Below are 14,983 nucleotides of genomic sequence, written 5' to 3'. Positions count from 1 at the left end.
GTACTGTGCCTGGATTAGCAATTCTGTTCTTGATTCATTGAATAGAATACAATCATTCTCTACTGGCTCTGCAATGCCAACAGGAATGAAAAATAGAAGATTATTTGGCTATGACAGGAAGTATATGTTACTAAAGAAGCACATTTCTTCTGCTTAGAAAGGATGAACGATTTTTTAATAGTGACTTCCCAAATTAAAAGTTTCACAATTTTTAGCTCTTGTTTTACATACACAGTTTATGAAGGTCTGAGAAGATGACCATGTTGCCTCACTAAAAATGCTATAATTGAGAAAGACAAATGAAAGGAATTGCCTTGAAAGCAAAGATTAAAAGAATCATACTGAAGATGACCTTAATGTACAAGTACCACATTTTTTTATGATGTGTGTGCAATGATTTCAGGCTACCTCATTTAAATCTATATGTGCTATGAAACGTAAACACTGCTGAAGAAGGAAACATTACCATGAAAATATTGCCCAAGAGTATGTATGCTTTTCAATATTTAACTCTCATCTTTAGCAACAACTAAATATTATTTTATTATAATTTCTTCCCAAAATGTTGTGGATTAGATAAAAATGATTCAACGTACAATGTTGTTAAAAAAAGGAAAAAAGAAAAAGAAAGAGACATAAGATGGCCTAAAAGATAAAGCTAAAAGGTAAGCAACCAGTTCTGTGTCACAGACTTCTAGTTCTCGTATTATTTTGTGTAATAGCTAAATATGCTATAAAACTAGCAACCATTCAGGTGTCAAATTAAGCCAAGAAACAAATATATTGGCTAGTATGTAAATCTACATGATAAGTGTTAGCAATAAAATTGTAATAGCACATCTTTCTTGTGCAAACCAAGGTTTGTAAATAAAACACATTGTGTTTTGTTGAACAAAGAATAAAAATCCACAAAATAGATTGCAATAGTTGTACAGATAGATAAAATACCTAATAAGTTAAGAATAATATTTATATACACTAATACTGAATATATACAAGAAATTCTTAATATTTCAGATAATAGATAATACACACACAAAAAAAGATCATATCTGAATTTAACAAAAGATACACTAGTCTCCTAAGGTAGGCTTTTGCAAATCTTTTCTACTTTCTACTGGTGTCTTTAAGTAAACAACACAAAAAAGGCTCTGATTTTCAAATCACTTTGCATAAAAACAGGCAAAAAAGTTCGCAGATCGTGGCTTACAAACACAATCCTAAACATTTGGGAGAATGAAGAGTAGGAGGCACAGCAACAGATACATAAAAATTATTCACTATTTTTACCTGTGCAACATATGCAGAATCTGAAATAAGGGAGAAACTGTCCATCTCCCCTCTGCTAATATATGTTTGAAGGAGGATATTTATTTTTCCATAATTATTTTCCACACCTCCCGGAGCAGGAAGTTCACAGAAATCATTCAGTAAGGTATCCAGCTCTTCTATTTCTTCTTCTCTTACCTAAAACACAGTTATGTATTATGAAGAGGCTGAAACAACTTGACAAAAACTTTTATACTGAAATCAAATTTCTTGTATATCATAGTTACATTATTTTTAAATAGAGACTCTAGTTTTAAGACGGAAGAAAAAAGCAAAACCAAGTCTTCCACAATGTAGTTAATAGACCGTAATTGAAACTATCTTAATAGTGACATAATTACATTTTATTATTCATCACCATCTATTAAGGTTGTCATTGACATACAAAAATTTGATATGCCACAAAATTGAATCTTCTGACCCTACCATCCTTCTTCTGATAAGATTTCATTTTTTATTTGACCAGAGTAAAACCTCTGTCCATCTGGATTAGGGCAATCTTGAATTAACATTAAATGCATTCATTATATTACATAGTTTGCATGTGGCATAATACATTTTTAACTCAAAACTGTGAAGTACTATGATTCATAGCATTAAAGTTTTCACTGTTAAGAAGATTAAGTCTTAAAATGAGTAAAGAAATATTCATATCTATGGCTTGAATAATGCATAACATTTCACATTCTCACTGATGACCCTCACACAGGAAAAAACAGCATAAATCTACATATTCTTTGATTTACTGATAGTCTGTTAGTGTAAAACTTATTCAAAGAGTGTAAATGTTTGGTCCCTGTAGGGAACCAGCTGAAAGTAATTTCCATTTGGACCTGACTACCTGACATAAGGAAGACCCTAAGGCAGGTGGGTTAAAAGCCCCCACTCTTCAGCCCCTGGTCCTGCAGGAAGGAAAAAGATGAAGGACACAAACATCATGGATAAGTTCAACGTCAAGGGAACATTATTCTCTGCATACAATTGTATTTTCAATAATTGTTTTCTGCTCTTGCATAGCGTAGTACAGGTCAAATCCTGACCTTCATTTCAGCTACTTGCAACTTACCCATCTCAAAATACAGACTTTTGAAAAGTATTACAGAAATGTTTCATATTAAGAAAAGTCACAACTCATATCACACAGAGGTGTAAAAACCTGAGTTATTCCTGTGCAAATCAGTTACCAGTTTTAGCACTCAGAGCTGCACAAAAGATGAATCACAACAATATGTGGATTGGATATGGTGTGGTGCTAGTGAAGGCTGCAATCTGGTAAGAAGAGCCAAATAATATAAATCTGAGAAAGTAAACTGGAAAAACTGCATTTTAGTCAAGAAGCAACATCATTAACTTTAATGCAGATACAGAAACATATTACACATTTTCCTTATGCTCTCCTTTTAGATATTTAATTATGCTAAACTTAGATCCAACAAAATACCACCACCATCATAAAAAAAAAAGGTTTTCATTCCTAGACTGTTGTATGCATCACTGTGAAACCTCATTGCTTATTATCTTCTATAATAGACGAGGTTAAAGAAAAAATAGAATTTCTCCATCAGAGAGATGGTAATACTTGCACAACGTGTGCAAATATGTAGATAGCGAAGGATTCACACTGCCAGCTCTCAGAACCAGGTGAATGACAGCCAGCTCTGATCAGAAAGTTGTATAATTGTGCCAATGAGCCTGAGCTAATAAATCCTACTGAGTATGGCTTGCACCTCCGTAAGACAGATGGAAGTGTGGGCAAACAAGCTCATGCAATTTGCAATACATTGTATTGTGTCCTGCCCCCCAAGAGGCACGAGGAGTGCAGGAGTTGACTCAAGTGTGATAGTACAGTAATCTTCTAGCTTGCACAACAGAATCTGTGGAAACAAGTTTCTAGAGTTCAATTTCAAAAATATTGCCCCTGTGCCTGAAGTAGGTCACAGAGTTAAATCCAGTGAGTCCTGCCTCATTTCTGGTAAAGCAGATTGCTCAGGAAGACACCTGATTTAGACTTCAAATAGAAAAACCCTCTCATCCCTGGGTGCACCATTCTGATGAACACTTATATTCACTTGTTAATAACCGAGGAGCTGAAAAGATCTTAAAAGCATTTAAAAGGAATTTTCAAAGATCCATAAATAGTTATTAAATGTGTACTATATTTTAAGATGAAATACTTAAAAATTTAAATGAGAGTATATAGAGTCCTTGGCAGTTATTCCTATTTAGAAAACATTTTATAATGATTTTAATATTTAACAAGACTTGGATCTATAGAACGGGCATTTACTATTCATGGAGCAAGTACTATAGAAGTGTCTAGTTCTAAGACATACTTTCAGTATGAAATGATACAACTTTACCTTGATCTGTTCAAATTCTTCAGCTTTTGATACTATAGCAAGAATATCACCTTCTGTTTTATGAGCATCAAACAATTCATTGAAAGTCTATTAAAAATAAAATGAATCGATTTAGTATTGAAAATAAAAATGCATAAACAGCATAAAAGTAAGAAACAGTAACCAAGATTTTAAAAAACATATAACGTTAAAAGATTAATTAAGGTTAAAATGATTTAATGCCCTGATTCTTCAGCATTTATTAAAGAAAAATTTTAACTTGCTACAAAAGAAAGATTTCAAGATGAATGTATACCTAAAATCAAGCTTCCAGCACTACACATACATTTCCCTTACGCATTTACATCACAACCCGATTACAGTGCCAAAAGTTGTTGAACATTGTACATGGCAACCTGATAGGCTTTTCAAGCAGAAAAACTTTTTTTATTCGACTCTATATTTGAATATTCTATTATATACCAACAGCTGCATGTATTGGTGATATCAAAATGTTTCTTATAATTCATGTATAAGAAAGCAGAGACTACAGAAATCTCAAGTTCATTTCATATCAAGTCTAACCTTTCAGTTTTGCTTTATACTTTGTTTCTTTCTCTTTCTCTCCCTTCTCGTCCTCCATATTTTGGTAAACATGTTTTGAAAAGATATTGAACAAATCACCTTCTGAACAAATCAGCTACATATGCTGTAATATCTTACAACTATTTTAGGTACAGGTTCAAAAAGAAGGAAAAAATCCCCAAATATAACAATATATTTACCTCTATAGTATTATATTTAATATAGTAGTGGCTGGCAGTTCTGCCTAAATCTGTTGAGGAAAAAAAGCCAGTTCTTTCTTCAAAGCGAATCATGCGGGCTTTGTCCAGTTTTCTGCCGACTTCAATTACCAATTGTTCTCTGTGCTTTTCTAGTCCTGGATCCATCTAGAGATCAAGCACATACACATACATTTATTTGAATAAATGAAAAAAGAAAGCGTTAAATGGAACATTTTGTTTAGGTATTTCTGTCCTCAAAAGCCAGAAACAAGATATTTGCAAAAATAAAAAAAGTACAATCAAGTCAAAATATTCTCACTAAGAACAGTTACATTGATATATTATCCAAAAACTTTGACACATTATAAAATAATCAGAATAATATTGCTTTTACAATGCTTTGAGACTGTATTAATACAATGTAGACTAATGATTTCACTTACAAACCAGCAAGATGATTACAAAGTAAATTTGCATGAGTACTCAAATTTTTAATGAAAGCATACTCTCAATGAAGTTATCATCACAGTATGATTTCATAAAAAAGTGCAATTTAATGGTGTCTCCTATTTATGATAGTTTTCAATGAAGATACATCCTGTTTGGGTATCTGACATGAGAACAGCTTAGTTGTATCCCAAACTGAATAAGCTTCAAATTGGATGTCTGAAACGTTTACTGAGAAAAAAGCTCTAATGCCCCCAAAAGGTTTGTGTATGTTGGCTGGGATATTCCAATTACTGATTATAAACTTAGTGCATAAGCATTCACGTTTAAGCACACAAGTAGTGTGCTGTCCGCAAAACCATTTCTATTCATATCAAAGTTCAGAACATGGATATTTTGCCCAAGTGATAATGTACATGACCTCATTAATACAGAGACTGGACAAAACTCCCATCTGAATAGGACTGCTGTAAAACTGCGTAGGTGTTTCCATGTCATTCACCTGGGACACTCAGGCCCGCAGGGGAGTCACAGTCGTGTTAACCCTCTGGTATATCTGCACCTGAGATATGGCTCTAATTACACAAGTGAGATGGCTCTAATTATGCAAGCTCTAACACAGAAATTTGAAAAGACTGTGACACTCAGTTCTGGTCCGCAGTCACCACTCTCATTTCTGGACTCGGATAGTTCAGGATCCTACAGAGCAAGTCACATCAGCCCTCTTGGTAAATTTGCATCTGAAATAAATGTCCAAGCTGGCAAGAAGGAGCAAGTTTAAAGAACTGCTCTGCCTTGCTTTGTGCAGGTGTTGTCCTCTAACGTTTACAGACAACATAAATATGGCTTTTGGGGATAGGTAACTTTGCTTAACTGTGGGAAGACAAAGAATGGAAGCAAAAAAAAGGAGAAAAGAGACAAAGGGTTTATCTCAAAACAACCCCTACCTTTCCTTTGGAACCCTAAAAGGATGAGCAAATTCCTGTAATTCACCTCACATTCTTCACTATAAGACACTCAAATTTACTTCACTTCTTTTCCCCTTCCTTTTTTCCTTTTAGATGCTTATCATGAATTTTGGCCATTTTCCTAACTCAGTAAAAGGCATTATTTTAATTCCATCAAACAACCTGAAATACTGTTCATCAGTCCAACGGCCCTGGAGCAACCCACTACACAAGGCGCAGCCCAGAAACCAGCCAGGAGGGCAACAGCAATCACTGGAGACTGCCGCGGCTCACTGTGCAAGCAGCTACGTACTGCTTTCACGGATACATAGCCTTGGACTGGGACAGGCCGGCCCTTTCGTGCCCGTCAAGTAATCAGTGGCTACAGCGAGCGCTCGGCTTCCCGACCCTGCGGAAAGGGAGAGGAGAACAGGTTTATGTCTCCTTAGCCCCACTAAAAAGCCGGGATGAGAGCGACCCATGGTGCTTATGCAGCCGTACGGATGCAGGCTGAGTACCGATGGCTAGCAGCCAAAACAAAGAGAGAAACGGGCACGCTGCAAGCTTACCAAGAAACAACAACACATCGATTGTGAAAATTAGATACCTATAACTGGAATAGAAAGAAAAAAATTTGTAAGTGCGCATATCTATGGTTATGTCCACATCTGGCCCTACATATCACTCGTGTACTGTCTATGATACATTAATAGCTTTAAAGTTTAAAGCTGGTTTCTCTAGAAGATAAGGAGATCGGCACTGGGTTCGCTCCTACTTGCATGAGTAACACTGCAAATTGATATAATTTGTTTCTTTCTTAACACAAAATAGGAGTGACTATTACTACCAACTCAAATCAGAAGGTATAAAAGGAGGTTATTGCCAGAAAAAGACAAGCACTGGCAGGCCCCATCTTCTCAACAGCAGAATAAAAATATAAAATCCAGAGAAGGGGAAGCAACTCTTCTTTGTTGTTTTTTTAAGTTTATAATAAAAATATTCCTGAAAATGGTTTATTATTTTATTATTATTAGGTGTTATCAACAAGTTTGCATTATTTATCTAAAATTTGTTAATAACACTGGTCAAAAATACCTGCCAAAAAAGTGGGATTTAACTGAAGGAATTCTACAGAAATGGGAAAACAACTGCCTTATCACCAGAAAACAAATTTTTGCTTTTCATTTATCAGATATGTTGTGGTTTTGGCTACTTTTATATTCATATATGGTAATTTTCTGTAAGTTTTTTTTTAGATTTGCGATTACTGGAGAAGGTCTAAAGGTGTCTACAGAAGCCTGCTCAAAGCACAACCCACTGTAATGTATCAAGTCCATCCCCCCCTTCAAACCCTATCTACTTCCACTACAACTTGCACTATCAGCCACAAAAGCTATCTGAAAAATATCCCATTACATTTAACAACAGAAAGTAGAAAGACTGAAATTACTAGTGTTCATAAGATCAGGACAAATTATGAAGCCACAAATCAGAATTAGGACATGTAAAATAAACAGCATTTGCTGTGCGCTTCTGACACTTTCACCTGCACTACACTCAGTTTTCTGTATCCAAACCGTGTTAATAGTAAAAGCTTTTGAAAAGCTATACAGAAAGAAGCAACTATTGAGAAAATCTGTAAACTACGCAACTTCCTAAAAATTAGCGAACGAATTAATTTTGAAAAAGCTTATGGGCAACTGTACTGTTATTTATTTTAATGCATAGAACATTTGCAAATAAAGAAATAAAAAATTCTAAATAAATGCATAAAATCTCTCATAATTACTAAATCCCAAGAATAAAAAAACATAAAAACATCACTTTATAATTTATAAGATGTGATAGGATGAAATATTCTAAAATACTGAGAGAGGAAAACAAGAAGAAAGAAATAGTTCCACTTGATTTTATCACTTATATCTGGCCTATAGTACTGAAATACTGAGAATAACTAAGCTACAGTAACTGGCCAACAGAAAACTGACAGCCTGGGCAGTCAAAATATAATTTTGTATGAACAGAAGGGACTTCTTAATTTAGTGTTAAAAATAGATATTCTGCTACATAAAATATTTTTCTTTTAAACACTTTAAAAGAATTGCTGATGCCAGGTAAGTAGAAATATCAAATATTTATCCTCACATCAGGGAAGGATTACAGACCCAGAGAGCAGGTTAGAGACTTTTTTTAAATGCATTTTCTACCTGATAAGCTTTGTGACTGATGCCATATACTAATGGATTTGCTCTCATCCGTACATAAAGATAAGTGTAACTTATCCACTTTACTGCTTCTTCCACATTAGTTACTGTTCCAAGAGCAATCTGGAAATAGGAAAAGAGACAAAATTAAACATGTATATTACAGCTGAACATAAGTATTAAGTTGATGACATACTGAATTCACAGCATTAGCACTAGATTAAAGAAAGCGTTAGTAGTTTTCCAACTTAAGCAATACTAACATAATTTTAGGACAATCCCTTTAATCGTTTATACAGCTACATCTTATGAACATTTAGCACCAGGGTAAGTTAAGAGACATTAGGTTACAGATACAAGGTCACCCCCACGATCTTTCCTCCTGTTTAGGATGTTTACAAGTAAAAGATAATACTGATCTGACTTAAAAAAATCCCCACAAAATTCTTCAGAGAATATGGTACTGGAAGATTAACAAAAAGAGCACATCCACCTTTAAAAGATTAATTTTTATGGCAATGTAAGTGCACTTCTTAGCTTGAGTTCTAACCCAACAGATACTGACGGTCCTCAGGTTTCTCTTTAGCATGCCTCCGTACTTAGCCAACTGTTTATACAGAGTTTTTACAAATAGTTTTCTTATCTTATATCTGGCAAGCCAAATATACAGGTACCTTTTATATTCTTGTTACAACGAAACATAACAAAGTTAAACATGCAATATATACATAAATATGTTTAATATATTTCTCAAGGCTATCTATCAGGTATGCCAGAACAATTGTTTTAGTTAGTGACTTTTTTGATTATTCAACATCTACTTTGTTACCTGATTAATTACCACCACACAGCTTTAAACCTATATGCTGTTAGTTATGTTCATGAGGAGTAATTTAGTGCTTTTCCAGTTATTAATCTGATTTTTACAAAGAGAATTTAAGATTTCCTGTATGCTGCATGAACAATTTTTTGTTGACTATTGCTGATTAAAACAACCCCCTTCTTAAAAAATTAAAAACAAAAATTAAAACAAATCCCTTCTTACTGAAAATTGGTAATCCTTTATTACATTTTAAAAGACACTTTTGTTTCATTGGCACTTGCATTTCATATAAGCCCCCACATGGCTTGTAAAGATTAAAAAATAAAAATCTATACAACGATAAATGATTTCATATGCAAGCTCAGATCTATGAATCCAGACGTTAGTTATGTATATATATATATATATATATATATATATATATATATATATTCCCTATGAAATTACATAGCTACTCAAAAATAATAATGCAAGACAAATCTGCCCTGAGCTAAAACAACGTAAAACTGGAAAAATTTTGCTGTTTTTTTCCCCCTCTTCCTCTTCCTAATGTCACTGACTACCCCAGGCCTGGTGCCACACATTTCCAAAGTGAAGTTTTGCTCTTGATCAGCATAACGAGGTTGGGAGAAAGCCCCAAAGTGTTGTTTTACCAAAAGTCGAGCTACATAATGTTCTGAAGCAGCTAAAAAAAATAAAATAAAAAAATCCCATTACATAAACTGTGAAAGGGAAGACATCTAAACTAGTCCCCAGGTTACTACTTAGTTTGCCACACAGGTTAATTGCAGCATTTGATTTCTTTCCCTGATTCAAACATCTTTCCACACACAACCTGAAATAGTGTAACACTGTCCAACAGTAGAAACACCTTCCTGAAAACAACCAGTTTTAAAATCATGACATAAAATTCTCATTACAGAAGATAGTGAAGTCTGACAACTTAAAAAGAAGAAAACATTGCCTCATTTGTTCAAATTCCTGATTTTAATACTTACAAATTAAATGTTTTCACAGTTAAAAGTAAAACTGAGAAGAAAGTATGTGACTATGAAACACAGTTGGGTTTCAGCTATGCCCCTGAAAACTATTATTGCTCTTTCCTATCTCCCCCAACCTTAATGAACATTCAGTGATACTATGCAGAGACAAAAACCAAACAGAACCCTCCCCTACTTCTGAATATTTGCTGCCATCTAGTGTCCATGTAAAGCTCTTATGGCTTATCTGAAAATGTATCCTTTACTGAAAGCAATTTGAATGGCTAGAAAGTTATTTTTCTAATGCAAATGCCTAAGATTAATTGTGATATTCATATAATGAATAAATCATACACAAAATTAGGAGAGAACTTCCACGATATTCAGGATTCATAAATTCAGTAAACAGGCAAGGTAGCTCTTTATTAAAAAAAAAAATAAAAAAACCCCAACCCAACACACACACACACAGAAAAAAAATGTCCTAAATGTTTCAGCTTTTCCTAAACCAACCATATATTAGGTGTTTAGTTTTAAATATTCAATGAGTAGAAATATTATTATTTGATGTTAAAATTGAGTTGTTTGATTGCACCAGTTGTCAGAACATTTTCCTTAAACCTTTATACAAATAATTCTGTTGCATCAACAAAAAGACTTGAGTACTATATTAATCCAATCTTAATTTTTAAATGAAAAGTATCATCAGCTTCAGGTTTGATGCTATGTCATAGACTTGATGGAGTTGAACAGCATTTCAGAGGAAGCACTTTGACTTTTAAACAAATCTAAACAGATACAAGCAGCAAGTTTTTTTTCATAGAATCACAGAATCATAAGGTTGGAAGGGACCTCTGGAGACCATCTAGTCCAACCTCCCCGTTCAGCAGGGTCACCTAGAGCATGTTAGACATGGTTGCAGTTTTTAGAAAATGAAGTTTTGCTCTACAGTTTCTCCAGACAGATCAGAAAAAGGGTCAAAATACTATTAACTGTATTCTTGAGCAAAAATTTCTGTGTATGAATCAAATATTTTCTGTTAAGACAGCAGAGCAGGGAATCTTCTAAGAACTTACTCTGTAACTTTCTTTTTGCCTTAGAACTAACAAGGGCATTTTGAATTATCATTTCAATGTCTGAAATGATTATGAAATAATCTTTTCAAAAACGATTTTTCAAAAACCTTTGAAATAATTTCTTAATGCTATTAGAACTTTCCTAAGTGGAATGAGATCACCTCCAATCCCACTCCAAAGGGCTATCTACTTACATGCACAACACTGAATTATATTGGAGTTGTCAGAATTTAAATTATGATCCATTTTTCATATTAGATTATGTCCAAATAACTTTTCTATCATTTGAATACACAATTTGAAGGTGAGGGGAGACCTGATGTAGCAGCTGGTCTCCTACAGGTCAGGTCAGCCCTGAAGGTGTTGTGCTCATGGGGGATGATGCATCAATTCCCCGCAGCCTGCGCTTTGCCTTATGCCCAGATCAGCCACTCTAATTATCTGAGTCTTGAGCGATTTTTTCAGAAAGGCTTGGAAGGAATTCTGTATCTGTTTTGAGAATCATAACCATTGCCACCAGATTTCACCAAGACAGGTGGGCTTTACTGAAGGAAGGCAAAAAAAATTAGACTAGGAGGTTTGGTCCAAGCTAAACACGTCACCATCTCATCTTCCTGGCTTCATAACAAAACTATAAGGAAATACAAGGAAAGGCATCCCCCTGGGGAAGGTGCACTATTGTCTAGTACTACACATTCTCTCCTCAGTTCCCAGCTCGAGGAGTCCCAACAACAAGCTGGGGTCCCAGCTGTAGACATCAGGGAGGGCTCCAGCAGGTGGAAGCAATTAGGGGAGGAATGGTGACCTGTCTTGTATGAGCTATTGATGATAGTTCCCAGAGAAGTTGAAGTTTATGGTCTAATTAAACCACATCGCCTGTATCTTATCTTTCTTGCTCTATTTCCAGAAAAAACAGCTGTAGATATTTTCTGTTTGCCAGCTGTTTGACTGACCTTGGACTCCCTCTTCTCGACTAAGCACCCTAACCAGGTATCCTTTTTTATTTTATTATTTTTTTTCTTTTGCATACTGTTATGCTCACTGGCATAACTTCAGCAAAAAAGGAAGGGTATCTCCATGCCTATGGTGAATATCTGGTGTGAGCATAATCTTTTTCTGGTCATTTTTAGAAGAAAAAGAAGTGAAAAAAAAGTCAAACCAAAATGGCAAACAAAATTCTCAGGAGATGATTCACAGTGGATGGAAGTGCCAAAATACTTGTTTGAAGTCTTAATTTTGGTGTTGAATCAATGAAGTAGGGTGAATTTCAGCTTTTCCCACTTCCTGTCTTTTCCCTGAACAATTGTACAGGGCCATCCACACCACAGGCAGCACAATGTCTCTGACATTAGCTACCAGCAAATGCTGAGGGGCTGAAGGTGCAATGAGAAGAAAGCACCACGTAAAACTCTCTCAAGTTCTTAAACTATGAGCAGCTCAAGGTCTTCCTGAGTTAAAGGTATTCCCTTTGCATTTGATAACTTTCAATGGATTTTTGTTCCATCTCTGTGTAGTTGCTTTTTGAACCACGCTAACTTTTAGATATAACTTCCTGCAGCAAGGAGTTCAATGGTCTAACTACCCAGTAGGCATCCTTTTGCTTTTTCTGAACTAGTCACGGACTCCTCTCTACCAATTATCTCCCAGTTCTTGTCCCAGAAAAAGTAAAATCTTTTGCCATGCCATTTATTATTTTTATATAAATCTGTCATACAATGTCTCATTTGTCTTTGTTCCAGGTTGAAATGATCAAGCGTATTTGGGTGTTCTTCACACAAAAGATGCCCTATTCTTTTGACCACCTCTCTCTGAGTATTTTCTACTTCTGGAAATTTCACTTTGAAACGGAAATTTAAAAAAACAACACTATTTTTCAATCATTCCCCAGGTTTCCTCTCCTGCACCACATAAGCTTAGGTACAAACTTCAACGCTCTGGATTCCACTTAGTGATTTAAGTAGCTAGGATTATACGTTGTATTACCTAAAATATCTGAATCTTTCATTGCCTCCTTCTTAACCACTATCCATTTCTGCCAAGAGACCTGCTAAATAAAAGCATCTTGTATTCTTGCAGAGACACTGAGTCTTCCCAAACCACCAACTACTACCTTCATTTTACTTGTTATTCTCCCAGCTATTGATCCATCTATAGTAAATTAAGAATTTAAAGAATGTAGCAGTCCTTCTGGCCTAATCGGTTGCTCTTTATCACTGCATCATGAACATTTGATTTCCTGAATGGCTTGCAGAAACAGTAGGTTTTGTCCTTAAAACGTCATTTTAGTATATATCAGTGCAGATTTCCTGGTAAGAGCAGAAGACTTCGTTATGGGAAATGTGCCATGGTTATCAGCTTACTCTGTAATTTTATGTAGCAAAGCAGTTAACAACTTAATGATTAGGCTCCATACAGTGCTATGGTTACTGCCAAAGAGAAAGTGTCTATGACAGCTGAACAAAATTGAAAGTGCTTCTTAAAACAATCTACTGATCAGTATGACGGCACATATTTTAAAATGTATCTATATTTTTTCAGTTTCCTCCAGCCAATGGACTAGTCATCTCCAGCTAACCATAGCAATTGCTAAAACACTGATTATTTTCAGAGGATTCCACTGGAATAGATCAAATGAGCATATACAGAAGCTGAGATTACTAGTGTATATAAAGAAATGACAAAGTTACTTTCTAAACAAACCCTAATACAATATTTCCTTGTAATTGCTCTTAGTATTGATTTCCTATAATCAGGCAGGCACTGATTTTTCCTGCCTGTCATGACAGAGGATAAGTAACATCAGATGTATCAAAGGACAAAACAACAGTGCTTTCCTGGCCCTCTTCCTCTTGTGCTTTTCAGCTTTTTCTGTTTAACGTATAACAGTGCTATTTCTACTAACAGCAATTCACCAGAGTCATTAACAAAATTCTGACTGCATCTTCCACTGCTGTAACCGTACTGCAGTCACAGCACTGACACTAATTTAAAGCAGTGAGTGCATGGTTCTTCCCAGACAGCATTGCCATTTCACAACACTGGACAGTCTGAAAAGAAATAGTTGTTTTTTAAAGAAATACAGAATATAATTTTTCTCCTTTACTGCCATAGCTAAGCCAATAACAGAATGATTACCCACACTGTTTTATTCTGGCATCTAACTATAACAGATTGTTTTTAATTTTGGGGGACGTTTTGTTTTGGTTTAATACAGTTTGCGACTTTGGACATTCAAAATTTAATTTTCTTTCTATACTAGTTTGTCAGTTTTCTGTATTTTTCTCCAAGCCTCCAAGCCTGTGGTACAACTGCGGCTGTTTTAAGTAGTTTTATGGTATTGTATATCGTATATTTTCCATAGATCATTGATTGAATAAATTTAGACGACTACCTACAGTGAAACTGAATTAGTCTTCTATTCCATTGCTTCTATTCTTCTTAAATTCTACTATTTTAACATCTCAAGGAGGAGGATTAAATTCTTAGTTCTATGCCCTAAGTGTAACCACATTGGTTTTGCAGTGTCTGTTAGCAATTTTTTTTCATAGTTCTACTTGGATACTCAATTGTTGTTAAGAGTCTTTCAATTTCTATTGAGTTTTCCTCCAGTTCTGAAAAGAATTTTAGTCATGTTTATACATTTGAAAAGAAACAGAGGAAATATATACTTATGTGGGCAAACAACTCCTTCTCTAATTTAAATCTGTATCCACAATATTGTAGATTTTTATAAACCTTAATGAATAGGATTGCTTTTGTTGTTGTCAGTCTTATCTGAAATTGCTGCAACTTGCTACTTTTTCTTTCAGACATTTTAGCATTTAACAATTACTGTAGGCAATACTTACTCTAACATCACAGAGCCTTTTGTCCTCATCTGTCTTACTTTTGACACTTTTTTTCCCCTGTGGTTCTTCAACATGAGGATTAAGCATCCTTTTGGAAAACATCTGCTCAGCTTGTGCTGCAGAATGGTATTTACCTTTCAAAGGCTTCTGTAATTATTTTGCTTAATAGTTTTGAAGCTAATATAGTGTTGATTAATTTATTATT

The 14,983-nt window shown here is 34.8% G+C and overlaps 1 protein-coding gene across 1 annotated transcript in view; it reads right to left on the bottom strand.

Moving 5' to 3' along the window:
* ASCC3 (activating signal cointegrator 1 complex subunit 3) overlaps positions 1-14,983 on the bottom strand; it is a 273,420-nt gene that overhangs the window by 83,339 nt on the left and 175,098 nt on the right. Inside the window, exons 17-20 of the mRNA XM_062572708.1 lie at positions 8,055-8,174; positions 4,454-4,618; positions 3,690-3,776; positions 1,291-1,467 (exon numbers count right to left, since the gene is read on the bottom strand). Of these exons, the coding sequence (XP_062428692.1) occupies positions 1,291-1,467; positions 3,690-3,776; positions 4,454-4,618; positions 8,055-8,174 (549 nt within the window). The remainder of the gene's footprint in view (positions 1-1,290; positions 1,468-3,689; positions 3,777-4,453; positions 4,619-8,054; positions 8,175-14,983) is intronic.

The sequence above is a fragment of the Rhea pennata genome, chromosome 3 (assembly GCF_028389875.1).
Source record: "Rhea pennata isolate bPtePen1 chromosome 3, bPtePen1.pri, whole genome shotgun sequence".
Classification (NCBI taxonomy): Eukaryota; Metazoa; Chordata; class Aves; order Rheiformes; family Rheidae; genus Rhea; species Rhea pennata.
This window is presented reverse-complemented; position numbering and strand designations above follow the sequence as displayed.